Here is a 27,546-nt window from a genome sequence, read left to right as displayed (position 1 = left end):
CCACCAGGCCTCAATCTCCACAAATTTCAAGTTGCTGCCGCTCATACCTCACCTGTCATTCAACATCATCTTTGCCTCTGCACTTCTGCTTCGACTGACATCTCTGCCCAAACTCTTTGCCTTTAAATATGTCTGCTTGTGTCTGTATATGTATGGATGGATATGTGTGTGTGTGTGTGTGTGTGTGTGAGTATATACCTATCCTTTTTTTCCCCCTAAGGTAAGTCTTTCCGCTCCCAGGATTGGAATGACTCCTTACCCTCTCCCTTAAAACCCACATCCTTTCATCTTGCCTTCTCCTTCCCTCATTCCTGACGAAGCAACCGCCAGTTGCGAAAGCTCGAAATTTTGTGTGTGTGTTTGTGTGTTTTTTTATTGTGCCTGTCTACCGGCGCATTCCCGCTTGGTAAGTCTTGGAATCTTTGTTTTCAATATATTTGCTGCTTGTGTCTGTGTATGTGCGGATGGATATGTGTGTGTGTGTGTGTGCGAGTGTACACCTGTCCTTTTTTTTCCCCTAAGGGAAGTCTTTCCGCTCCCGGGATTGGAATGACTCCTTACCCTCTCCCTTAAAACCCACATCCTTTCATTTTTCCCTCTCCTTCCCTCTTTCCTGACGAAGCAACTGCCAGTTGCGAAAGCTCGTAATTCTGTGTGTGTGTTTGTGTGTTTTGTTCATGTGCCTGTCTGCCGGCGCTTTCCCGCTTGGTAAGTCTTGGAATCTTTGTTTTTAATATATTTATTTAGTTTGATAGAAATACAGTCTTCCGGTGCTCTCGGTTGCCCTGTTCTTTTATGATCAACGTCTGACCATGCTTATATAAATAATTTAAGAGAGTAAACCAATAAATGAAACAAGGTATTCTAAATTCTTAGGTCCTTATACTGAAAACAAAAACTGCACTGGAAGTCATATGCCACATATCTTCTAAAATGTCTAAGCTCTGCAACTTTTGGGTTATCGATAATAGATGATTTTGGAGCTGAAAATGCCAAAATTTTACCTACTTTTTGTACTTTTATTCAGTAATGGGTTATTACATCATATTCTGGGGCAACTCATCACTGAAGAAGGAAGTTATTCTTTTAAGTGATGCATGGCTGCAATGGAATAACAATCATCATATACACCTCAGTGTGTTATATGTATATGCACTTTCTGACAATTTATATCACTTAAATGAAAAGTGTTAAAATTTTTTAGACTTTTCCACATCCACCAGGCTCATTTGACTTAGGATCCATGGAAGGAACATTACCACATTTTTTTGTAAATATGTACTTTGTATATCTGTTTCATGATATGTTCTACATCCTGGAGGAACACCTTACTCTGGATGTATGAAACAAAGGTAAATCTAACCTAACCTAATTGGTATATCTATGAATGTAACTGTGGTTTTTAAATTCAGTCTTATTCTTGAGAACAAACTTCATAAGGGAATAAATGTAGGCCTACTGCAATGCTGTATCCACATGCCCAATTGTTTAAAGAGATATCTACAATAGATTCTAAAATGGACATAATACATTATCATCATTAGACACTTCTATGCAAAAACACTTCCTTTCTCAATGGTCATTTGCCCCAGAAATAATGTAATAACACATTTCTGAAAGGAGGCACAAAAGGTAAGCCCAGTTTTTGACATTTTTATCTCCAAAATCAGCTATTACCCATAACACAAAAATTGCAGGGATTAGTCATTTTAGAAGATCTGTAACATATGACTTCCAATTCTAACTTTTGTCAGTACAAGCACATAGAAGCTTAGAATATCTTGTTTCATTTATTGGTTTACCTTCTTAAATTATTTATATTGGCATGGTCAGGGACTGTTCAGTACAGAATTACATGTATTGTGTTTTGTCCAAGTTCAGTCACAGTCCATTTGCAGAAAATCAGTAAATAATTTTCAAGAACATTTTATTTAAATTTTCAACAATATGCAAAGGAGAGATTGCTACTCACCACATAGAGGAAGTGATGAGTTGCAGACAGGAACAATGCTAGAAATATTTCAGCTTTCAGATATAGTTCCCACAACTCTCTTCTCACAACCTTCATTAGTCCTTGTCCTCCACCTGCCTACCCCCTTCCCTGCTCCCTCTCCTGTACTACACACACCTTCTCTCCCTTCAGAGCACCTCCCTAGTAATCCCCCCCCCTTTTCTACTTCTTCCCTAACCCTTTCTCCATACTGCTCTCCCCCTCCCCCATGGCCTCACGATAATGCATGTAGGAACCCTACCCTGTCCCAATCATATCCCTGAACACTCCAACAGGTGGCATGAGCATCTTCCTCCCCCTTTCACCACTACTCTGCCATACCCCTTCACCCACCCCATTCCTCTTCTTTGTCCCCACTATCCACTCCAACTAAATTGCTGTTCAAATCTGATGCAGTCACAGTCAGGTCTTGTCACCCAGAGACAGTAGCCATATGTGCTTCAGTTATGCCTGTATTAGTATGTGTGAGCTTTCTACTTCTGAGGAAAAGCATTGCCGAAATATTTCTAGCATTGTTCCCATCTGCAACTGAATGCCTCCTCCTTATGGTGAGTAGCAGTCTATCTTTAGTATATTGTTGTTGCTCCATCCAGGACTTTCCATTGTTTTATTTGAATTTTAAGTGTTGGAGTTTCTCCTTTACAATACTTACACCACCAGCAAAAATAACTATTTCTGCTTTTTGGATATGTGATGACTGACAGCTATAGCTTGCATAAAAAGTTAACGTCAACAAAAAAATTGTAGTTTTCCTCCAATGTTCCCTTTTTTACAGAGTTTGAGCTTTTTCTTATTCTGTAATTTGCATTAAGTTTACACAGTGAAGTTATTTGTAAGGACACACTAAACTCATCTTTAAGACTTCCATTCATCTTCATTTTTCTGGGACCAGTTTTCTGCTTTCTAGAATCTGGAAACTGTTTCTGGCAATTTTTCCTAGTGTCCCAAAACAGTAAAATGTCCCAGATGTTCATCTTATCAAGGATGCATATCTGAACTACAAGGATGTTTTCTTTGAGAATATTAAACAAATGTTCCTTCCATTATTTCAGTTACTGTGTTAACTGAGAAACGTTGCATAACATTTCATTCTCTCAAGAAACTGTGTTGTGACGAACTTCAACTTCAAGTAATTGGTGTGATCAAATGTGATGTGTTTGAACTTTGATATTCAATTGCTGCAGCAGCATTGCTTTTTGTGCATATTGTTTCATATGTAACCCCCTAATACACTGTTGATACCAGTGCTTGCAGCAGCTATCAATACAATAAATGGTTTTGTTTTCAAGGAGAAATGCAAGTTCAAAGTAAATTAGTGCAAAACTTCTCATTCATAAAGGACAAGGTGAGAATGTTAACTGCACAGGTTGTGGTACAGAATTGGATAGGCAGGATAAATTGGCATTACAATTCATGTAATGAAACAATCATTTGGCATTATTGGCTGGGAGACCCTGTATGTTTGGCTGCCTGGTGCACATCTTTCTATTGGCCATCTCTTCAGTGACTTGTGCATTGATGACAATGAGATGAAACAATAACACAAACACCAAGTCCCAAAATTCTTATCTTCTTTCCATTTTACATCACTCATCCCCATTATATCTAGACTGAACTTCTGCATCTCACTTTTCAGATTTTCTACCTCCCCTATCACATTCAGACTTCTGACATTCCATACTCTGGCCCATAGGATGTTGTCATATCATTGGTTGTTGTTGTTGTGGTCTTCAGTCCTGAGACTGGTTTGATGCAGCACTCCATGCTACTCTATCCTGTGCAAGCTTCTTCATCTCCCAGTACCTACTGCAACCTACATCCTTCTGAATCTGCTTAGTATAATCATCTCTTGGTCTCCCTCTACAATTTTTACCCTCCACACTGCCCTCCAGTACTAAATTGGTGATCCCTTGAGGCTTCAGAACATGTCGTACCAACCGATCTCTTCTTCTACTCAAGGTGTGCTACAAATTTCTCTTCTCCCTAATTCTATTCAATACCTCCTCATTAGTTATGTGACCTACCTATCTAATCTTCAGCATTCTTCTGTAGCACCACATTTTGAAAGCTTCTATTCTCTTTATGTCCAAACTATTTATCATCCTCGTTTCACTTCTATACATGGCCACATTCCATATAAATACTTTAGAAACGACTTCCTGACACTTAAATCTATACTCGATGTTAACAAATTTCACTTCTTCAGAAATGCTTTCCTGGCCATTGCCAGTCTACATTTTATGTCCTCTCTACTTAGACCAACATCAGTTACTTTGCTCCACAAATAGCAAAACTCATTCTCTACTTTAAATGTCTCATTTCCTAATCTAATACCCTCAGCATCAACCGATTTAATTCAATACATTCCATTATCCTCGTTTTGCTTTTGTTGATGCTCATCTTATATCCTCCCTTCAAGACACTGTCCATTCCGTTCAGCTGCTCTTCCAGGTCCTTTGCTGTCTCTGACAGAATTACAATGTCATCGGCGAACCTCAAAGTTTTTATTTCTTCTCTATGGATTTTAATTCCTACTCCAATTGTTCTTTTGTTTCCTTTGCTGCTTGCTCAATATACATATTGAATAACATTGGGGATAGGCTACAACACTGTCTCACTCCTTTCCCAACCACTGCTTCCATTTCATGCCCCTCGACTCTGGTTTCTGTACAAATTGTAAATAGCCTTTTGCTACCTGTATTTTACGCCTGCCACCTTCAGAATTTGAAGGGTCAGTATTGCCTCATGTGTTCCAACATTTCTACAGGATCCAAACTGAACTTCCCTGAGGTCAGTGTCTACCAGTTTTTCCAATTCTGTAAAGAATTCGTGTTAGTATTTTGCAGCTGTGGCTTATTAAACTGATAGTTTGGTAATTTTCACATCTGTCAACACCTGCTTTCTTTGGGATTTGAATTATTATATTCTTCTTGAAATCTGAGGGTATATCACCTGTCTCATACATCTTGCTCACCAGATGGTAGAGTTTTGTCAGGGCTAGCTGTCCCAAGGCTATCAGTAGTTCTAATGGAATGTTGTCTACTCCCAGGGCCTTGTTTCGGCTTAGGTCTTTCAGTGCTCTGTCAAACTCTTCACACAGTATCATATCTCCCATTTCACCTTCATCTACAGCCTCTTCCATTTCCGTAATATTGTCCACAAGTACATCAACCTTGTACAGATGCTCTATATACTCCTTCCACCTTTCTGCTTTCTCTTCTTTGCTTAGAACTGGGTTTCCATCTGAGCTCTTGGTATTCATACAAGTGCTCCTCTTTTCTCCAAAGGTCTCTTAAAGCTACCCATTATTTTTCTACTGTATTTCTTCCCCCATTCCTAGCAATCGTTCTGTCAGTTTATCCAGATCCCATCTCCTTAAATTCCCACCTTTTTGCAGTTTCTTCAGTTTTAATCTACAGTTCATAACCAATAGATTGTGGTCAGAGTCCACATCTGTCCCTGTAAATGTCTTACAATTTAATACTTGGTTCCTAAATCTCTGTCTTACCATTATATAATCTATCTGAATCCTTCGAGTATCTCCAGGCCTCTTCCATGTATACAACCTTCTTTTTTGATTCTTGAACTAAGTGTTCGCTATGATTAAGTTATGCTCTGTTCAATGCTCTGTAGAATACAGGCAGCTTCCTCTTTCGTTTATTACCCATATTCCATATTCACTTACTATGTTTCCTTTTCCTACTATCGAATTCCAGTCACCCATGACTACTAAATTTTCATCTCCCTTCACTACATGAATAATTTCTTTTATCTAATCATACATTTCATCAATTTCTTCATTATCTGTAGAGCTAGTTGGCATATAAACATGTACTACTGTAGTAGGTGTGGGCTTGATGTCTATCTTGGCCACAATGATGCATTCACTGTGCTGTTTGTAGTAGCTTAACCGTACTCCTATTTTTTTATTCACTATTGAACCTACTCGTGCGTTTCCCCTGTTTCATTTTGTATTTATAACCCAGTATTCAACTGACCAAAAGTCTTGTTCCTCTTGCCACCAAACTTCACTAATTCCCACTATATCTAACTTTAACCTATCCATTTCCCTTTTTAAATTTTCTAACCTACCTCCCCGATTAAGGGATCTGACATTCCACGCTCCGATCTGTAGAACGCCAGTTTTCTTTCTCCTGTAACAACGTCCTCTTGAGTAGTCCCCGCCCGGAGGTCCAAATGGGGGGCTATTTTACCTCCGGAATATTTTACCCAAGAGGACGCCATCATCATTTAATCATACAGTAAAGTTGCATGCCCTCAGCCATTTGCAGTACCAGAACAGCAAGGCCATTTTGGTTAGTGTTACAAGGCCACATCAGTCAATCATCCAGACTGTTGCCCCTGCAACTACTGAAAAGGATGCTGCTCCTCTTCAGGAACCACATGTTTGTTTGGCCTCTCAACAGAGACCCCTCTGTTGTGGTTGCACCTATGGTACTGCTATCTGTATCGCTGAGGAATGCAAGTCTCCCCACCAATGGCAGGGTCCATGGTCCATGGGGGGTTCATTGGCTATTCAAACTTTTTCTCATGATTGCCACTCCCTTGACAGTCGCCACATGGAGATCTGAGGGGGGGACAGTTCCAAAATCTGTTGCAAATGGAACAATCATCACGACACTTTTTCTATTACATGCCACATATCCTGTGGATATACATTAATTGTCATTCATGTAGTGATATCAAGTGAATTCTGCATTCATTGTGTCCATATATTTAAGAGCTCTATCCCATCCCAATGTGCCCTGAACCTCTGTTTACTCTTCAGCCCTCTTTGTCAAGACCATTAGCAGAATGAGGGTGACTCCATTCGTATAACAGAAATCTTTCGCCACCACCTCTGATGATTTTTATTCAAAATTTGTCCTTTAGCTATGGTTTAACCCTCACACAAATGTCACATATGCTGCACACATCTCCCATTTCTCCTCTTTCTGTCCATCTTCTCATCCTCCTTTCTCTAACCATCTCCTTCTCCCCTCTCTCTGCCACTCTTTCTACCCATCTCACCTCTCTCTCTCCCTCTCTCTTTCTCTGTATGCCTCACACCTCCCTCTGTCCATTTCCTCCACTTCCAAATCTCTGTCCAGCTCCTCCTCTTCCCTCTTTAAGTGCAACTCCTCTCCTTCCCTTTTCTCCGTCCATCTTCTCCTCCACCTCATCTCTGTCTCTCCATCTCCTCTTAAACTCTCTCTGTCCATCTCCCCCCACTTTCTCTCTTTCTGTCTCCTCTCCTCCCCATTGCTTCTCTCTGCTCATCTCCTATGTTGCCCCATCTCCATCAGAACACTATTTCATTCATCAGTTCACTTATGTGTCAGACAATATATTTGTAGATCATCCCTTAATCATTGCCACAAATGGCCTCTCTGGCCAGGATGCAGCAAACCACACTTGATAACTTGCTTGCTCACAATGAAATGGTGTCTTGGAAAACTGAGATAAATGAACATAGAAAGGAAAGTTTCATGATGGCCTTACAGGAAGCTGACTGGAGAGATGTGTGTAATGTGACAGAAATCAATTACTAAGCAACACAAGAACATGTTTATAGATGGACTGCAGTACTACTCTATAGTAACTAAAAGCTTTATAAAAATTTATTAATATAGATTAAGTTTTCAGGCAGCAAGAAAGTGCACAACAAGACATTCTTAAAGAGAGAAATTGTCAAATATTATGAAGAGTGCATGGCAAACCAAAACATATCTTACCTTTCATCATTTGGCCCAATGAGAGGGTTCTTTCCAGAAAATCCAAGCAAGTTGATGTGGTCCTTAATGATCATAAGGTCACCAACGTCCAGATGCTCACTTATCCCTCCAGCTGCATTTGTAACAATCAGATGAGTAATGCCACACAACTTCATGACCCTCACTGGCATAGCACACTTTAAAATAACAGAAAAGCACCCACTTTACTAACTGACCTCAGACTCCTCTCCATTGCACACAGTCACTGAAATTTAGTTCTGTGGTATGACATTTTCTGTAAAAACAATCAACAAAGGGTTCCAAAATTGTGAGAAAGCTTTCTGCATAAGAATGCCAAAATTTTTTCCTTCTACATTGAAAAAATATCCCAAACTCTACATCACTGGAAACCCAAAAGCCTTTGTTTTATATGAAATAGTCCTTTTCTTTTCTAAATGAATTTTTACACCAGTGGACAAAAATATATTACCACAACACTTCGGTATTCAGGACACCAAGATTCTGTAACCAATGTCTCATTTCATCCAATTTTAGTAGATATGACAATATGTACTGTACATTCATTCAATCACACATTGTGTTGCCTAAATTCCATCATGAATGAAAACATTTAGGAATTTGGAATGAGACACGTTACACTTAAATGGGCAAAAGTGGATGGAGGGAGAGGGGATAAGGAAACAGGGGCCTGGAGGCCTTAATGGTATTCCACCCATCTCCGAAGCACACATGTCAGTCCTTGGATTCAGGGGTATCAGGACAGGATTGAGATAGTAGTTAGTGTCAGAGATGACAGGGTTTGGACTTGGATAGTCCAGTCATTCCTGGATGTCTCAGCACTTCAGCACAGTGCACCAGGCATGGATGTAAGTAAAAAACCACCTGTTCTGTCTCCTGGTTACCTAGTAATGTAGGATTCTGGGCAAGCATATGGCTTGAGTATCCACTTATGGTTTTTCAGTCCAGTGGTGGATATTGTGATGAAGAAAGCTGGGTTATTTTTTACTTACTGTCTTGTTTTGCCATCTGCCTCCTTAAAATTCATTTTTTCACTTTTAACTAATTACCATTAACATATGTGAATATATCTGTATTTTCATTAAAGAGAATGGTTGGCCCTCAGTTTTAAAGAACATAACACCAGATCTAATTTTGTGCTAAGTTTTATGTATGTTATTGATTTTCTAATTTATTTTGACTATTACTTGTTAGTATATTTTGTAACTTAAATTCTATTGTTGACTTGTAAACAAATATAATTTCTGTTCAAATTATAATTTTGAACACGAAATGCTAGTAATCTTAAAGTATCTATTTGGCTCTATTCGAGACCATGTTAGCAAAGTCAGCCCTTAATTAATTGCAAAGTAATTAACAGTTTTGTCAAAAGTATTGTTTGCATAACTACATTTGTTGATTTCAAGATTTAAACAAATAATTCAGGCAAAGTCTTGTGGCAGAGGAAACTTAAAACGACAGAATTTTTGATGTATTAAGTTAATTTAATGAGTTAAGTTTTAAAAGTCTCTTCGGGTTTGCCAAGTTGATTTTAGGATCCGGCAGCAAATCCGAAGAGACTTTCAAGACTTATTACTCTGGGAAACCCTATGTAATCACATTGAGTTAAGTTTTACTTAATTTAACTTCAAACAGCGTGTAGTTTCAGCCCCTATTATTGTGAGGATATATAAGGGCCTGAATTTTGGTCATGAAACAGTCAGTCCACAGCCGAGTTTCAGATGAGGAACCGGTGTTGGTTAGAATGACAACAGTGCATCAACTTAATAGTGAAATAGGTGTTACACTAATAGACTGTGTGTTAAAGCAATGACAGTGTCTGCTCCATATGTACCTTTCTATTCTTGAAGAACAGTGAACGTTGTGGTTAGGTTTTTACTGCTCGTAGACGCTCAATAGTAAACTATTGTAGCAGTATGTGGAGGTTTGTCTGCAAACTATTAATGAGCCGTATGGAAAGTTTAAACAATTGTGCACTGATCATATATAACTCTGTATTATTTGGGGTGGGGGTGGGGGGGGGGGGGGGTTGTAGAAAGTGAAAGTAGAAGAATGTGAAACACAACTGTGCATCTGTTGCGTACATCATTATAGTAGCCAGTACTGCGATGTCCACCCCCTATTTTTTCAGCCAGTATGTTGACAATGAGGACAACAAATGAAGAAACAAAGTAGGTGAACTGCTACAATATGACAAAGGACGTAAGTATATTGTCTTTGTCTGCTGACCCTATGGAGTGGCTACTTACCAAGGCCAGTATTAACACACTTGGAGTTATGATTGGTGACCCAACCAGCCCTCCCTGACTATTGAGTCATAGTTGGAGCTATGAGTCTCTTAACATAGATTACTTCTCTAAAATATACTAACAATAAATTGTGTCTAGGTCTATGAAATGGTATACCCAGATGAAAGGGTGGTCCATGGATCTCCCCCCCCCTCCCCCCTCCCACCCCCACCAACTGTCAGAGAAAGGAAATAGTTAGTGCAGTCAGGTGCTCTGCTTTCAAGAAAATGATTTAAAAGTTGGTATTATGCAGATTTTTAAAAGCGTCGGAACTAGAACTTTCTAATGGCTACTTAAATGTCAAAATATTAAAAACATTCAATATCCCCAGGCCAAGCACCTCCATCCTTTGGCTCCTCCTCCCCTCCCCCCCCCCCTCCCACACACACACACAAATTATCATGTGAGCACCCTTGGTTGACTCTAGGTAAGTGTAGCTTGTCTATAAAGGAAGACACATTTAAAAACTTGTGCCACTCATTCTTGTGTACTACATATTGTCTGGGATATTCATCAGGTCTGATTAAAGGAAGACACTGAAGCAATTCAGAAGCATACTGCCAGATTTGTAACTGGTAGATCTGATCAAAATGCATGTGTTATGGAAATGCTCTGTGATCTCAAATATGGTTCCTAGGGGGAGGGGGGATGTTCTTTTTGCAAAAAACTATGAGAAAGTTTAGAGAACTGCCACTGCTCACTGCAGAGCAACGATATTGTCATCAATGGTACATCTCACATAATGGAGGGAAAGATAAGATACGCAGTCACATAGACAGTTGTTTTTCCCTCACTCCATTTGAAAATGAAACAGGAAAGGAAATGAATAGTAGTGGTACAAGGTACATGCACCATATGGGAGCTTGTGAAGTATATATAGAGATGTAAGTGTACTTATGTAACTTTACAGTTAAAATTATTAGCTGTGTATGTACTAAAAAGTATAAACTTGTTTAATTTGAACATTAATGTAAATATCTGATGACATAAGTTTCTGGCAACCTGCTAATGACTTTTATAACAATGAAAACAATCAATTTTTGACAATATAATATAATTAGATAGACAAAAAATCTATTCACCAAGCAGTGGCAGAACACACACATAAAAGCAGGTTATAATTAGCCAAACTTTCATAGCCAGTGGCTCCTTCTGCAGGCAGAAGTATTCAAGGGGAAGAAAGAGGGGTGAAGGAAAAGGACTAGAGAGTTTTAGGGAAAGAGATACAGTTCAGAAAAGTTACCCAGAACCCCGGGCAGGGGAGACTTACCACATAGGATGCAAAGGAAAGACCAATTGTTGGGAACTACACTGGACGAGATTTGAAAACCTCAGAGACGCCTCCTGAGATGCAGAAAGGTGGGAGTGGGCAAAATGCAATAGGGAATAACAATATTAATGTGCTAATAGTACACTGCAGGAGTGTCTATCGAAAAGTCCCAGAACTGCTCTCAATAAATGGTCACAATGCCCACATAGTACTAGGGACAGAAAGTTGGCTGAAACCAGATGTAAACAGTAATGAAATTCTAAACTCAGATTGGAATGTATACCACAGAGACAGGCTGAACAGCGAAGGGGGAGGCATGTTTATAGTGATAAGAAGTGCAATAGTATCGAAGGAAATTGATGGAAATCCGAAATGTGAAATAATTTGGGTGAAGGTCATGGTTAAAGCAGGCTCAGACATGGTAATTGGATGTCTCTATAGGCCCCTGGCTCAGCAGCTGTTGTGGCTAAGCACCTGAAGGATAATTTGTAAAATATTTGAAGTAGATTTCCCTACCATGTTATAGTTCTGGGTGGAGATTTTAATTTGCCAGATGTAGACTGGGAGACTCAAACGTTCATAACGGGTGGCAGGGACAAAGAATCCAGTGAAACTTTTTTAAGTGCTTTATCTGAAAACTATCTTGAGCAGTTAAACAGAGAACCAACTCGTGGCGATAACATATTAGACCTTCTGGTGACAAACAGACCCGAATTATTTGAAACAGTTAACACAGAACAAGGAATCAGCGATCATAAAGCGATTACTGCATCAATGATTTCAGCCATAAATAGAAATATCAAAAAAGGCAGGAAGATTTTTCTGTTTAGCAAAAGTGACAAAAAGCAGATTTCAGAGTACCTAATGGCTCAACACAAAAGTTTTGTCTCAAGAGATCGTAAGAGATGGGAAAGAGCCACCGTGGTACAATAACTGAGTTAGAAGACTGCTGCAGAAGCAAAGGGAACTTCACAGCAAACATAAACTTAGCCAAAGCCTTGCAGACAAACAAAATTACGCGAAGCGAAATGTAGTGTAAGGAGGGCGAGAGGTGTTCAATGAATTCGAAAGTAAAGTTCTGTGTATTGACTTGGCAGAAAATCCTAAGAAATTTTGGTCTGATGTCAAAGCGGTAGGTGGATAAAAACAAAGTGTTCAGACACTCTGTGACAAAAATGGTACTGAAACAGAGGATGACAGACTAATGGCCGAAATACTAAAGGTCTTTTTCCAAAGCTGTTTCACAGAGGAACACTGCACTGTAGTTCCTTCTCTAGATTGTCTCACAGATGACAAAATGGTAGATATTGAAATAGACAACTGAGGGATAGAGAAACAATTAAAATTGCTCAAAAGAGGAAAGGCCGCTGGACCTGATGGGATACCAGTTCGATTTTACACAGAGCACATGAAGGAAGTTGCCCCCCTTCATGCAGTGGTGTACCGTAGGTCTCTAGAAGAGTGTAGCATTCCAAAGGATTGGAAAAGGGCACAGGTCATCCCTGTTTTCAAGAAGGAACGTCGAACAGATGTGCAGAACTATAGACCTATTTCTCTAACATCAATCAGTTGTAGAATTTTGGAACATTTATTATGTTCGATTATAATGACTTTTCTGGAGACTAGAAATCTACTCTGTAGGAATCAGCATGGGTTTCAAAAAAGACGATTGTGTGAAATCCAGCTAGGGCTATTCGTCTATGAGACTCAGAAGGCCATAGACACGGGTACCCAAAGTAGATGCCGTGTTTCTTGACTTCCGCAACGCGTTCGATACAGTTCCCCACAGTCGTTTAATCAACAAAGTAAGACCATATGGACTATCAGATGAATTGTGTGACTGGATTGAAGAGTTCCTAGCTAACAGAATGCAGCATGTCATTCTCAATGGAGAGAAGTCTTCCGAAGTAAGAGTGATTTCAGGTGTGCCGCAGGGGAGTGTCGTAAGACCATTACTATTCACAATATACATAAATGACCTTGTGGATGACATCAGAAGTTCACTGAGGCTTTTTGTGGATGATGCTGTGGTATATTGAGTGGTTGTAACAATGGAAAATTGTTCTGAAATGCAGGAGTATCTGCAGCGAATTGACGCATTGTGCAGGGAATGGCAATTGAATCTCAATGTAGACAAGTGTGATGTGCTGCGAATACATAGAAAGAAAGATCCCTTATCATTTAGCTACAATATAGCAGGTCACTAACTGGAAGCAGTTAATTCCATAAATTATCTGGGAGTATGCATTAGGAGTGATTTAAAATGGAACGGTCATATAAAGTTGATTGTCGGTAAACCAGATGCCAGGCTGAGATTCATTGGAAGAATCCTAAGGAAATGCAATCCAAAACAAAGGAAGTAGGTTACAGTACACTTGTTCGCCCTCTGATTGAATACTGCTCAGCAGTGTGGGATCTGTACCAGATAGGGTTGATAGAAGAGATAGAGAAGATCCAATGGAGAGCAGCATGCTTCATTACAGGATCATTTAGTAATGGCGAAAGTGTTATGGAGATGATAGATAAACCCCAGTTTTGTCAAAAGTATTTTGTGCATAACTATATTTGTTAATTTCACAATTTAAACAAATATCTGGGATGAACTCTTGTAGTACAAGAAACTGTTCAATGTTTTCAGTTAATTTAAGGAGTTAAGTTTTAACTGTAATTTCTGTAAATTAAACTTGAAACAGTGTGTAGTTCCAGCACCTATTACGGTGATGATATATGAGGGCCCAATTTTTGGTGACGAGACAGTCAATCCATGGCCGAGTTTCAGATGAGGAACCTGTGTTGGTTAGAACGACAACAATGCATCAGCTTAACAGTGTAATAAGTGTTACACCAATAGCCTGTGTGTTAAAGCAATGACAGTGTCTGCTCCATATGTACCTGTCTATTCTTCAAGAACTGTGAACTTTGTGGTTAGGCTTCCACTGCTCATAGATGTTCAACAGTAAACTATTGTAGCAGTATGTGGATTTTTGCCTGCAAACTATTAACAATGCTTATGGGAAGTTTAAACAATATTGCACTTTCCGTATATAATTGTGTATTACAGGGAGGGGTGGGGTTGGGGGGTTGTGAAAAGTGAAAGTAAAAGACTGTGAATTGCAACTGTGTATCTGTCAGCTACATTATTTTTGACAGTAGTTGCACATTTTTTCAGCCAGGACATTGACACCGAGGACAACAAACAAATAAACAAGTAAGTGAACTGCTACAATGGGCATACAGAAACTGTTGCAGCATTTACAAAAATGCATCGATCGAAATGGTGATTATGTGGAACGATAAAAAAAATGTTCAAGCTTTAAAACTATGTACAATTTATTGAAAATAAACGTTTCTTTATGTTTTAGAAAGAGTTTGAGGCCTTACTTTTGGGATCACTTGTGTACTCCTCAACAGATCAATGAACTAAGCCATCAGGCTAACTTCAGTATCAATGTGTGAATGCAAATTGTGGGCAACCAACTAGTAGAGCCATACAGTTTAGTGGCCAAATTAATGGGTGCTGTATTTCTGCACTACATACTACATGCACTATTGGTGATGTTCACCACTGTGGAAATGCAACAGATGTGGTTTATGGACTATGGGGCACCATCCCATTTGCTGTGCCTTGTGCAGGAGTGCCTGACACAAATATCTAATGAGTGATGTATTCATCAAGGGGATCCAGTAACTTGGCCTCCCTGTTCACCTGATTTTAATCCCTCAGGTCCCTGGCTGGAATATTGGTACTCCCTGTTTCTTGTGTTACTGGTTGAACTCACATTGATATTCAGTTTTGTGGGATATCACAATGCAGTCACAATGGCCAAATATAATATAATATATATATTGATGCAAAAGTTAAAATATTATCTGCAAAACAATTTCTACAAGATTCATTTGGCCTCTTTTTCAGTATTATATAACTGCTTTTTATCTAGTGTGAACATTTTCATTCCTTTGATGACAGACTTTATCCATATTGTGCACTCTTCTGCATTTTTGTTGTTTGAGTAGCTTGTGTATGGATCTTTCACTGCAATGCAGTTTCAGGTATTCTATGATAGTGTTGATATATGCACATTTTGTCTCAGTTGCTAGTTCAGTGCTGTTTATTTTGTGGATGTGAATGAGTGACACTTTTGAAAAATCCAGTTCAAAAATTCAGGTAAAAATTGTTCTTAACAACATTTCAGACATTTATTCATTCATATACTGTGTTCTGTGGATTGTATCATGAAGGAGAATGTATTAGGAATCAAAATAAAGTGTGGTACAAATATACAATGGCAAACATAGGATACATTTCACAGACAGAAATGATGGCAGAAATAATGATGAACTATAACTACTGGGAACTACATTGCAAATTTACTTCCTAAAATTTGTATAGAGTGTAAAAATAAAGTCACAAGTAGGTGTAATGCAGCTGCTATTTACATGAGTGCACTGGAAATTGTCAAATGATATCAGTCACCTACGTATGGTAGAACGCAGACCTGTTTGCAATAACCATTATTATTTACCATGCTACCAGTGGATAAAACTTAGCTGTAAATCCACATAATCTGATTATTTATGGAAGAAATGGGCAGTGTGTAGCGGTTCCACCTGCTTTTATTTCTTTTGTTTGTTGTCCTTGGTGTCGATGTACTGCATTGCTACACTGGCTGAAAAATGGGTAAATAATGTAGCTGACAGATACACAGTTACATTTCACAGTCTTTTACTTTTGCTGTTCACAAGCCCGCATATACACATTTATATGGCCAGTACACTATTGCTTAACTTTCTATAAGCCTCATTAATAGTTAGCAGGTGAAACTCCACATACTGCTACAATAGTTTCCTGGTGAACATCTACGAACAGTAAAAGCCTAAACACAAAGTTCAGTTCTTGAAGAATAAACAGGTATGTATGGAGCAGACTGAAACTACACATTGTTTAAAGTTAAATTTACAGAAAATACAAGTAAAACTTAACTCACTAAATTAACTGAATACATCAAAAATTTCTGTTTTTCTTTTAAAAAAAGTTTGTTCTACTGCAAGAGTTAGGCCAAATTATTTATTTAAATCATGGAATTAACAAATTTTGTTACGCAATCAACACTTTTGACAAAACTGAAAATTACTTGGGAATTAATTAAGGGCCTGTTTTGGGTCAAATGGCTCTGAGCAGTATGGAACTTAACATCTGAGGTCATCAGTCCCCTAGAACTTAGAACTACTTAAACCTAAACTAATCTAAGGACATCACACACATCCATGCCCAAGGCAGGATTCGAACGTGCAACAGTAGCGGTCGCGCGGTTCCAGACTGAAGCGCCTAGAACTGCTCGGCCTCACTGGCCGGAAAGGGCCTGTTTTGCTGACATGTTTTCGAATATAGCCAAATAGATCCTTTAAGAATATTATACTATTATTTCATCTTCCAAATGTTTATAATTAGTATAGAATTAATATTTGTTTATACATCAACAATCACCCCCATGAACCATGGACCTTGCCGTTGGTAGGGCAGCTTGCATGCCTCAACGATACAAATAGCCGTACCGTAGGTGCAACCACAACAGAGGGGTATCTGTTGAGAGGCCAGACAAACCTGTGGTTCCTGAAGAGGAGCAGCAGCCTTTTCAGTAGTTGCACGGGCAACAGTCTGGATGACTGACTGATCTGGCCTTGTAGCATTAACCAAAATGGCCTTGCTGTTCTGGTACTGCGAACGGCTGAAAGCCAGGGGAAACTACAGCCGTAATTTTTCCTGAGGGCATGCAGCTTTACTGTATGATTAAATGATGATGGCGTCCTCATGGGTAAAATATTCCAGGGGTAAAATAGTCCCCCATTCAGGTCTCCGGACTGGGACTACTCAAGAGGACGTTGTTATCAGGAGAACGAAAACTGGCGTTCTATGGATCGGAGGGTGGAGTGTCAGATCCCTTAATTGGACAGGTAGGTAGAAAATTTAAAAAGGGAAATGGATAGGTTAAAGTTGGATATAGTGGGAATTAGTGAAGTTCAGTGGCAGGAGGAACAGGACTTCCGGTCAGGTGAGTACAGGGTTATAAATACGAAATCAAATAGGGGTAATGCAGCAGTAGGTTTAATAATGAATAAAAAACATGGGTGTATGGGTAAGCTACTACAAACAGCATAGTGAACACATTATTGTGGCCAAGATAGATACGAAGCCCACACCTACTACAGTAGTACAAGTTTACATGCCAACTAGCTCAGCAGATGACGAAGAAATTGATGGAATGTATGATGAGATAAAAGAAATTATTCAGGTAGTGAAGGGAGACAAAAATTTAATAGCCATGGGTGACTGGAATTCGAGAGTAGGAAAAGAGAGAAGGAAACATAGTAGGTGAATATGGACTGGGGCTAAGAAATGAAAGAGGAAGCTGGTTGGTAGAATTTTACGCAGAGCATAACTTGATCGTAGCTAATGCTTGGTTTAAGAATCATAAAAGAAAGCTGTATACATGGAAGAACCCTGGAGATACTAAAAGGTATCAGATAGATTATATAATGGTAAGACAGAGATATAGGAACCAGGTTTTAAATTGTAGGACATTTCAGGGGCAGATGTGGACTCTGACCACAATCTATTGGTTATGAACTGTAGATTAAAACTGAAGAAACTGCAAAAAGGTGGGAATTTAAGGAGATGGGACCTGGATAAACTGAAAGAACCAGAGATTGTACAGAGTTTCAGGGAGAGCATAAGGGAACAATTGACAGGAATGGGGGAAAGAAATACAGTAGAAGAAGAATGGGTAGCTTTGAGGGATGAAATAGTGAAGGCAGCAGAGGATCAAATAGGTAAAAAGACGAGGGCTAGTAGAAACCCTTGAGTAACAGAAGAAATATTGAATTTAATTGATGAAAGGAGAAAATATAAAAATACAGTAAATGAAGAAGGCTAAAAGGAATACAAATGTCTCAAAAATGATATTGACAGGAAGTGCAAAATGGCTAAGCAGGGATGGCTAGAGCACAAATGTAAGGATGTAGAGGCTTATCTCACTAGGGGTACGATAGGTACTGCCTACAAGAAAATTAAAGAGACCTTTGGAGAAAGGAGAACCACTTGCATGAATATCAAGAGATTTGATGGAAACCCAATTCTAAGCAAAGAAGGGAAAGCAGAAAGGTGGAAGGAGTATATAGAGGGTCTATACAAGAGCGATGTACTTGAGGACAATATTATGGAAATGGAAGAGGATGTAGATGAAGATGAAATGTGAGATATGATATTGCGTGAAGAGTTTGACAGAGCACTGAAAGACCTGAGGCGAAACAAGGCCCCCAGAGTAGACAACATTCCATTAGAACTACTGACAGCCTTGGGAGAGCCAGTCCTGACAAAACTCTACCATCTGGTGAGCAAGATGTGTGAGACAGGTGAAATACCCTCAGACTTCAAGAAGAATATAATAATCCCAATCCCAAAGAAAGCTGGTGTTGACAGATGTGAAAATTACTGAACTATCAGTTTAATAAGTCACAGCTGGAAAATACTAACGCGAATTATTTATAGACGAATGGAAAAACTGGTAGAAGCCGACCTTGGGGAAGATCAGTTTGGATTCTGTTGAAATGTTGGAACACGTGAGGCAATACTGACCCTACGACGTATCTTAGAAGAAAGATTAAGGAAAGGCAAACCTATGTACAGCCAGCCATTTTTCTCTGTGTTATTTCCCCACTAAAACTTGTATACGGTTGCTGAAAAACAATGATGTTCAAAACTGTAACATTTATATCCCTTCCTCAGAGAATCAAAACACATGTCCATATCTAGAGATTCTGCTGATGTTACTCCATTGCCGATTTTTACTGTTTCTTGCCTCACGGAGCTACCCATTTGGACATTATATTTCACTGTTCTATGGAATATATTGTAAAATACCTCTTCATTACAGCAATTAATGATTAGCACAATTGTCAACAAAATTTACACATCACAAAGATAATCCTTTACAGTATGAAAACCATTTTCTAACAAATAATTTTTAGGGCATCTCTGAAGGCACGTATTTCAGTTTTGTCCTTGATCTCTTGCAGTATTTCACTGTATGGTTTAATTCCAATATATTGCACACTATTTTGTATTTTTGTTTTGCTTTTCTATTGAGATGTAAGTCATGGTTGGATCTGATTGCCTGTTCATGTAGATAACTATTTGTTGGCTGCTCATCAATGTATTTTTCAATGTGGATCACTGTTTGCAGAATGTACTTACATGGAACAGTCAGAATTCCCATAGATTTAAACAATTCAGTGCAGTGACTTCTCTTGTTATTTTTGTCATAATTCATACAGAACCTTTTTGTAGCTGTGTAATACAGTTTATTTGGAAATACCACAAGGTTCTGTTGTCATTTTGTGAACTTACACAAAATTTGTGTCATTCCTACCTTCTTTGCTGTTGTCTAGGTCAGTCAAAAAGAAATCTTCGGTGTATTCAGTGTGAATATTTTAGATTGCTTTTGAATGTCATTTCATCCTTTATGAACACGGAACGAAGCAGCACTGCCATTAATCCTTTGCTCCTGCACTTTGCTCATTACCAAACACACATTAATGAACCATTCCACAGAGGAGTGAAACCACATGTGAGCACATGATATTGCATGAAAACATAGGAATATGCAGCAGACGATGACCTAATTCACTGTTAACAGTGTACATGTGACAACAAAGCTATGAGGTGGGCAAATCACGGCACTTAGCACTGGCAGACTGCAAGAGCTGTGTGGGACCTTGGGGTGTCTAATTTTGTGATGGCTACCCAAGATTACTTTACAAAACCACAAATTGTTGTGTCCCAGAATAGTATCCCAGACAGATGCTAAACAATTGTTAAGGTTCTTTACAGAAGAAGTGTAGGGTCTGACAAGGATATTGCGGAGACAGGGAGGGTGATGAAAAGCTTTCCATTACCCTCCCAAGCTCCACAATATTCTTATCAGACATTATTCTTCTTCTGTATTCATCTCCTCACCCTGTGGCTCATACCCCTGTGACTGCTCCAATGCAAGACTTACCCTATGCACCCTCCTACCACCACCCATACTGGCCTTCTAACTGGCAAAACATATACTATCAAAGGGAGAGCCACCTGCGAAACGACATATCATATACCAGTTGTTGTATAAACACTGTTCAGCCTTTAACATTGGCATGACTACCATCCAGTTATCAGTCAGGATGAACGGGCATAGGCAAACGATGCATACTGGAAACACACAATATCCTGTTGTGAAGAATGTTCTACAACATGACAATTGCGACCTCGGTGCCTGTTTCACAACACATGCCATCTGGATTCTTCCCCCAGACACCAGTATCTCAGTACTCTGCAGGTGAGAACTAGCGTACAACATATCCTTGGTTCTCACCACTCACCTGCCCTTAATTTACGTTAATTTCTTCTATCTCAGCATTTCTTTCCTACATCTTTCATTTTCTTGTCTGTCTATTTTTTTTTCTGTCCCCCTCCCACTTCTTTTATATACAATGCACTTTACTTCTCACTCTTATTAACATAATGCTTTAGCAGTAATCTCTGTCTTGTATATTACCTTACCTACCACCTCAAGCTCTACATCTACATCTACATCCATACTCCGCAAGCCACCTGACGGTGTGTGCCGGAGGGTACCTTGAGTACCTATATCAGTTCTCCACTGGAGGCTGGCTTTGCTAACATGTTTTCGAATAGAGCCAAATAGATACTTTAAGATTATTAGTATTTCATCTTCCAAATGTTTATAGTTAGTACAGAATTTATATTTGTTCATATGTCCACAAAGAATTTAAGTTAAAAAACAGTTACCAATTTTGCCTTATAATGAAAGATGCTAACTAGTAATAATCAAAATAAATCACAAATCAATTACATACATAAAACTAAGCACAAAATTAGAACTAGTGTTCTATTCTTTAAAACTGAGGGCCAACCTTTTTTTTTTTTTTTTTTTTTTTTTTTTTTTTTTTTTTTTTACGAAAACACTGATTATAGTCATGTATGTTAATGGTTTTTGTTGCTGTGACCTTCAGTCCAGAGACTGGTTTGATGCAGCTCTCCACACTATTCTATCCTGTGCAAGCTTCTCAGTCTCCCAGTACCTACTGCAACCTACATCCTTCTGAATCTGCTTGGTCTCCCTCTATGATTTTTACCCTCCACACTGCCATCCAATACTAAACTGGTGAAAAAAAAAGAGGTCATCAGTCTCCTATTACTTAGAACTACTTAAACCTAACTAACCTAAGGACATCACACACATCCATGCCCGGGACAGGATTCGAACCTTTGACCGTAGCGGTTGCACATTTCCAGACTGTAGCACAAATATATATATATATATATATATTGGTTAGTGTTAGAAGGCCTGATCCGACAGTCATCCAGACTGTTGCCCCTGCAACTACTGAAAAGGCTGCTACCACTCTTCAGGAACCACACATTTGTCTGGCCTCTCAACAGATACTCCTCCGTTGTGGTTGCACCTACGGTGCGGCTATTTGTATCACTGAGGCAAGCAAGCCTCTCCACCAATGGCAAGGTGCATATTTCATGGCAGAGGGGAGGGGGGGGGGGGGGGAGCGGGATGTTAATGGTACTTAATTCAAAATTGAAACAATTGCCATCATGCTATCAAAGAAGTGTCGGACCTCATCTTTGACCTGAAGCACCTGCCAGCCAAGTGTTCTTTCAGCTTAGGAATGAAGTGGCAGTCACTGGGTGCTAAGTCCAGACTGCAGGTTAGATAGATGATGATGTTCCATCTGAACTCTTGTAGAGCATCCACTGCTTGACGGGCAATGTGGGGACGAGCACTGTCATCAAGAAGATTGTGTCCTTGCTCAACATTTCTCCTCTAAGGTTCTGAATCACCCATCTGAGTCTTTTTAATGTCTGACAATACCTGTCAGCATTTATTGTTGTTCCAGGAACCATGAAGTTAAACAACAACTTTTGCTTTTATTCCAAAACACAGTTGCCATAATGTTACTGGCAAATTGTGTTCATTTGAATTTTTGCAACATGGGTGCGTTGGAATGCCACCTCTCATGTGACTGTTGTTTTGTCTCAGGTGTCAAATGAAAGCCCATGACTGTTGAATCCAAAAGGTCATCCTTTTCATGTGCATAGCATTGAAGAAATTGGCAGTAAGTTTCAACGCGTTGCTGTTTGTGTTCTTCTGTCAGCATTTTTAGGACCCATCTTGCACACACCTTCCAAAATTTAAATGCTTCAGAGTCCAGTGCTTAAAAAAAACCTCAGTGCTTAAAAAAAAAAAAACCTCAGGAACAACATTGCAGAGCTCAATGAGAGTGATTTGCTGATTTCAAAGCATGATTTGTTCAACCTTTGATTGCGTTTTTGGGAATTGGCGGTCTCCTGTTCTTTTCCTCATCATCAATTTCAGACTGACCACTAGCAAACTCTCTACACCACATGCAGAGATTTTTGGTATCGATACATGACTATCCACACACTTCTGTCAACTGTAGATAACGTTGATTGGTTTAGCATCTTTTGCACTCAAAAACTAATAACAGCACAAACTTCACAACTTGTAGTAGTGGCTAACAGGAGCTCCACTACAACTGGCTGCCAAGCCAAGACAAAGCTCCAGTGGATGTACAGTGGTTTCTGTAGAGTGTGGAGGGAGAAAGGGAAAATATTGTGTGACCAACAGCCATGCAACCAGTTTCCTTGCAATCCAGCACTTTTGAGTTCTTTCTTTTGGGTTTACTCTTGTACATGATTACTGTGGTAATTTTTTATCTCACTCTGTGTGAATCCCTCCTCAGTCATAAACAAAACGTAAGTTTTGAACTATGTATTCTCAGTACTGTCTTAGAATCCACTGATAAAACTCTAATTTGTTGTGGTGGTCTTGTGGCCTAAGTGTTTGAATACGTTGTAAGCGATAGGGACAAAATAACAGATCACATATCATGCAAGGTTGCTACCTAGGAAAAATTATCCTCATAAACCAAACTCTGGCACACTGGTACATGTTATGGATACTGACCAGAAGCAAGTGTAGTGAACATCATTTCATGTGAAATCTCAAAACTATTTTTCCCAGCCCATATTGTGGGTATGCTCTTAACCAATGTAAGCATAATCAAGATGCTCATGCATCACTTCTTGAAATGAAGTCAATATAACAGGCTGAAATCATCAAGCCAAGGACCAGTTGATTGATTACTATAATGATTAATTAATTGTGTTTTCTGTAAACTTGTCTTTTATAATAAATTTGCATAATGCTTTACAGCAATAAATATTTACCTTCCATACTGGATATCCTTCAAATGGGTGGAAACGTCCCTGCATGCACATGACCTGTACTCCATTCAAAACACCAAACACAAGTTTCCCAGCATGTCCAACAACAGTTGACACAGGAAATCCAGGTATGTCTTCATAAGGAAATATTTGACGCTGTGTAACACTTTCTATCAGATCTCCTGTTAAAACACAAAGTTTATGAACAAAATTTCAAATAATTCAAATGTAAGATTGGAACTGTTTATTTACAAATATCTAAATAAAGACAAACACTTGAAACACTACCACTATTTTCACAAGCCACAGCAGGCATAAGGCAAGTGACTGGAAATTCCTTGAAATTGAAAAGAACATTTAAAGTATCTCTCAGAAGCCACTTTTCATAATCCCTTTAAATAAAATGACTGCTAAGGAGTCTACTGCATGATATAAATGAAAAGACCTCCTAGAACTTCTTAAGATTTATTTAGTGGAACAAGAATAAACACTCTCCTGCATCTATCCTCTGTAGCCATCTGTTTGAAAGAACATCTATAAATATCACAAAGCCCAAGTCTAAAGCTACAAATTGACTGCGGTTACTGCCATAGAGTTTATTGTTGAGATAATAACTGCTATCAAGAACAAGGAATATATTACAGGGGTGTTCCTTGATCTCAAAAAGGCATCGGCAAAATTATGGAACACAGGTGTCAGAGGCATAGTTCCTGATCTTGTATAAGTAAGAGAAAGTAATTTATACTGTTAAAAATGATAAATGGCATGCACATATCTAGTACTACTAATATTAAATACAGGGTAACCCATGGCTTGGTGCTGGGAACCTTTTTTTGTTCTTGATTTGTTGCCTTCTTCTTCCTTCCAAGTGTTAGGCTTCTTGGTCTGTTCTACATCGACATCTACATCTAGTCTGCAAACCACTGTGAGGCGCATGACACAGGGTATGTCCCATTGTACCAGTTCTTCTTGTTCCATTCATGTAAGGAGTGTGGAAAGAATTATTGTTTGAATGCCTCTTTGCATGCAGTATTTATTCTAATCTTATCCTTACGATTCCTGTGTGAGGTATATGTAGCAGTTATAGTATATTCCTAGAGTAACCATTGAAAACCAGTTCTTGAAACTTTGTGAATAGACTTTCGCAAGATACTTCATGCCTATCTTTGAGAGTTTTTCAGTCCAGCTCTTTCATTATTTCTGTGACACTCTCTCATGGCTTGAACAAACCTGTGATCATTTGTGCTGCTTTTCTCTGTATACATTCAATATGCCCCATTAGTTCTGTCTGGAATTGTCATACATACTTGAGCAATATTCTAGAACCGGTAACACAAGTGATTTGTAAGCAGTCTTCTTTGTAGATTGATTGCACTTTTCTAGTATTCTATAAATAAACTGAAGTCTACCAACTGGTTTACCCATGACAGAACTTTTGGGAACATTCCATTTCATATCCCTATAAAATATTACACCTAGGTATTTCTATGAGCTGGCTGATTCCAACAGTGACTTATTTATGCTAAGGTCATAGGATACTATGTTTTTTTGTTTTGTGAAGTGCAAAATTTTACATTTCTAAATATTTAAAGAAAGTTGCCAATCTCTACACCACTTTGAAAGCTTATCAAGATCTGACTGAATATTTATGCAGCTTCTTTGAAATGGTACTTCATTATAGATAACTGCATCATCTGCAAAAGCCTGATTTTACTATTAATATTGTCTGCAAGGTCATTAATATACAACATGAACAGCAAGGATCCCAACATACTTCCCTGAGGCATGCCCAAAGATATTTCTACATCTGATGATGACTCTCCATACAAGATAACATGCTGCACACTCCCTAGCAAGGAATCCTCAATCCAGTCACAAATTCCTCTTGATACCCCAGATGATCATAGTTATGACAATAAGCATAGCTATGGCACTGAGCCAAATGCTTTTTGGAAGTCAAGAAGTACTGCAACTATCTGAATGTCTTGATTCAAAGCTTTCAGAATGTCATGTGAGTAAAGTGCGAGTTGGGTTTCATGTGATCGATGTTTTCGACATCCATGCTGGTTGACATTGATGAGGTCATACTGTTCAAGATACTTCTTTTTGTTTCAGCTCTACAACAAATTGTTGTCAAGGACATTGGACAGTAGTTTTGTGTATTGCTACCCTTCTTGTAGATGGGTGTGACCTGTGCTTTTTTCAAGAACTGGGCATGGTTTTTTGTTTGAGGGATCTACGATAAATTATAGTCAGGAGAGGAACTAAATCAGCTGAAAATTAGTATAGAATCTGACAGAGATTCCATCAGGTCCTAGAGCTTTGTTCAGTTTTAATGATTACAGCTGTTTCTCAACACTTATTTCATTCATCTTTTCAGAGGTATGAGAATTAAATTGATGCAATTCTTCTGGGTTTTCCTCTGTAAAGAAACATTTGAAAATGGAGTGTCATTGAGAAGAAGTTCTGCTATCTTTTCATTGGTTGAACTAGTGATCTGACACTGTTGGGCTGCTAGTACAGCATGGGGTTTGGGTTCCTCTTTGAGCTCATTTGTTGTAGATGTTTTCTCCAGCTGTTTTTAGTAGTTCTGCATACAATGTGTGATGTGTTCCATTTTAAGTTCCTTCAACACACCTCCATTCATTTTGTGTTCCACATGGTTCTTTTGTTTTTGTCATCCAGGCTTCACTGCCATAGTATAACACACATCTTGCTAAGCTCTTACAAAATCTTCTGGACTAGAGGAGGATTCATTACAGTATCAATGTCTCCCATTGTTTTTATATACCTGGAGGCTTTTTCTGTCAGGTCTGATTTTTCATGGTGTTTAAATCACACAAATAACTCTTGCAATATCTGTGGGAAGTATTCTATTAAATCTTGCAGATGACATGTGACATCCATAGTGGAGAAATTGTATGATCTTTATTTTGGGTGCAAGTTAGGTAACCAGGACTGAAAATGGGCACCACAAAGTCTGTGTGAACTGTTTGTCCTGTCTTAATGGTTGGATGAAGAAAAAAGATAAAGTTGCAATGCCTTTTGCTATTCCATTCATATGGAGGAAACTGATCAATCACCTACATGATTGCTAAAATAGCAGGGATGAAGGGCAAGGATAGAAAGACAATCAAGTTTCCCTCCATCAAGTCAGCTGTTCAACCACACAGTTCTTCCTTTCCTGTTTCCACTCCTCCAGACACATGGTTGTTAGAAGTTGACATCTAGGTCAGTACATCTATTACAGATGCAGAGAATGCAGTCTCTGATTTCAACTACAAAGAAATTATGCCACATCTCCTGACACTAAATGATTTGAATAATAATAATAATAATAATAATAATCTTTTTAAGGCACAAGCTGAACTTTTGGGTTTGTATCTGAAATAATGGAATCTACTACACAAATATGCTAGGGTTTGTTTCTTTTGATGTTGTCAGGCTGCCTTTGCACCATTCCTTCACATGGTAGACTCACTCTGTTACTGCAGTAAGGTAATGATGTGAATGGTCTGTTTAATGCTATCAGAATGAAACATATATCAGCTGAATGGTGACTATTCATTGAGGGCTCCAAAACTAGCCTCAAAGTGGGCAGTATTCCTTTCCAATAGCCATGTGGATCTTCCTGTTCCCATAGATTTGGCCACTGTATTGAAGAAAACATACAGCAGTATGGAACTTTTGTTGAATAAAATTCAATATAACCGCTACAAGTGGCAAAACTGTACTGTCTTAAAAGTAATTGGGATACTTACAGGATTGCAGTATGTATATACAAAATATTGCTATTTTCTTTGCGAATGGGACAGCCATGATTGAAAGTGACATTCAGACAGATGGATTTGGCATGCCCATACAAAAATGGAACCTGGTTGGAAGAATGTAACAAACATTCCACT

The 27,546-nt window shown here is 38.8% G+C and overlaps 1 protein-coding gene across 1 annotated transcript in view; it reads right to left on the bottom strand.

The window, feature by feature from the left end:
* The window catches only part of LOC126356050 (purine nucleoside phosphorylase-like), a 104,075-nt gene that overhangs the window by 18,706 nt on the left and 57,823 nt on the right, over positions 1 to 27,546 (bottom strand). Inside the window, exons 3-4 of the mRNA XM_050006732.1 lie at positions 23,645 to 23,823; positions 7,747 to 7,922 (exon numbers count right to left, since the gene is read on the bottom strand). Coding sequence (XP_049862689.1) covers positions 7,747 to 7,922; positions 23,645 to 23,823 — 355 coding nt within the window. The remainder of the gene's footprint in view (positions 1 to 7,746; positions 7,923 to 23,644; positions 23,824 to 27,546) is intronic.

Source organism: Schistocerca gregaria, chromosome 3, assembly GCF_023897955.1.
Source record: "Schistocerca gregaria isolate iqSchGreg1 chromosome 3, iqSchGreg1.2, whole genome shotgun sequence".
Classification (NCBI taxonomy): Eukaryota; Metazoa; Arthropoda; class Insecta; order Orthoptera; family Acrididae; genus Schistocerca; species Schistocerca gregaria.
This window is presented reverse-complemented; position numbering and strand designations above follow the sequence as displayed.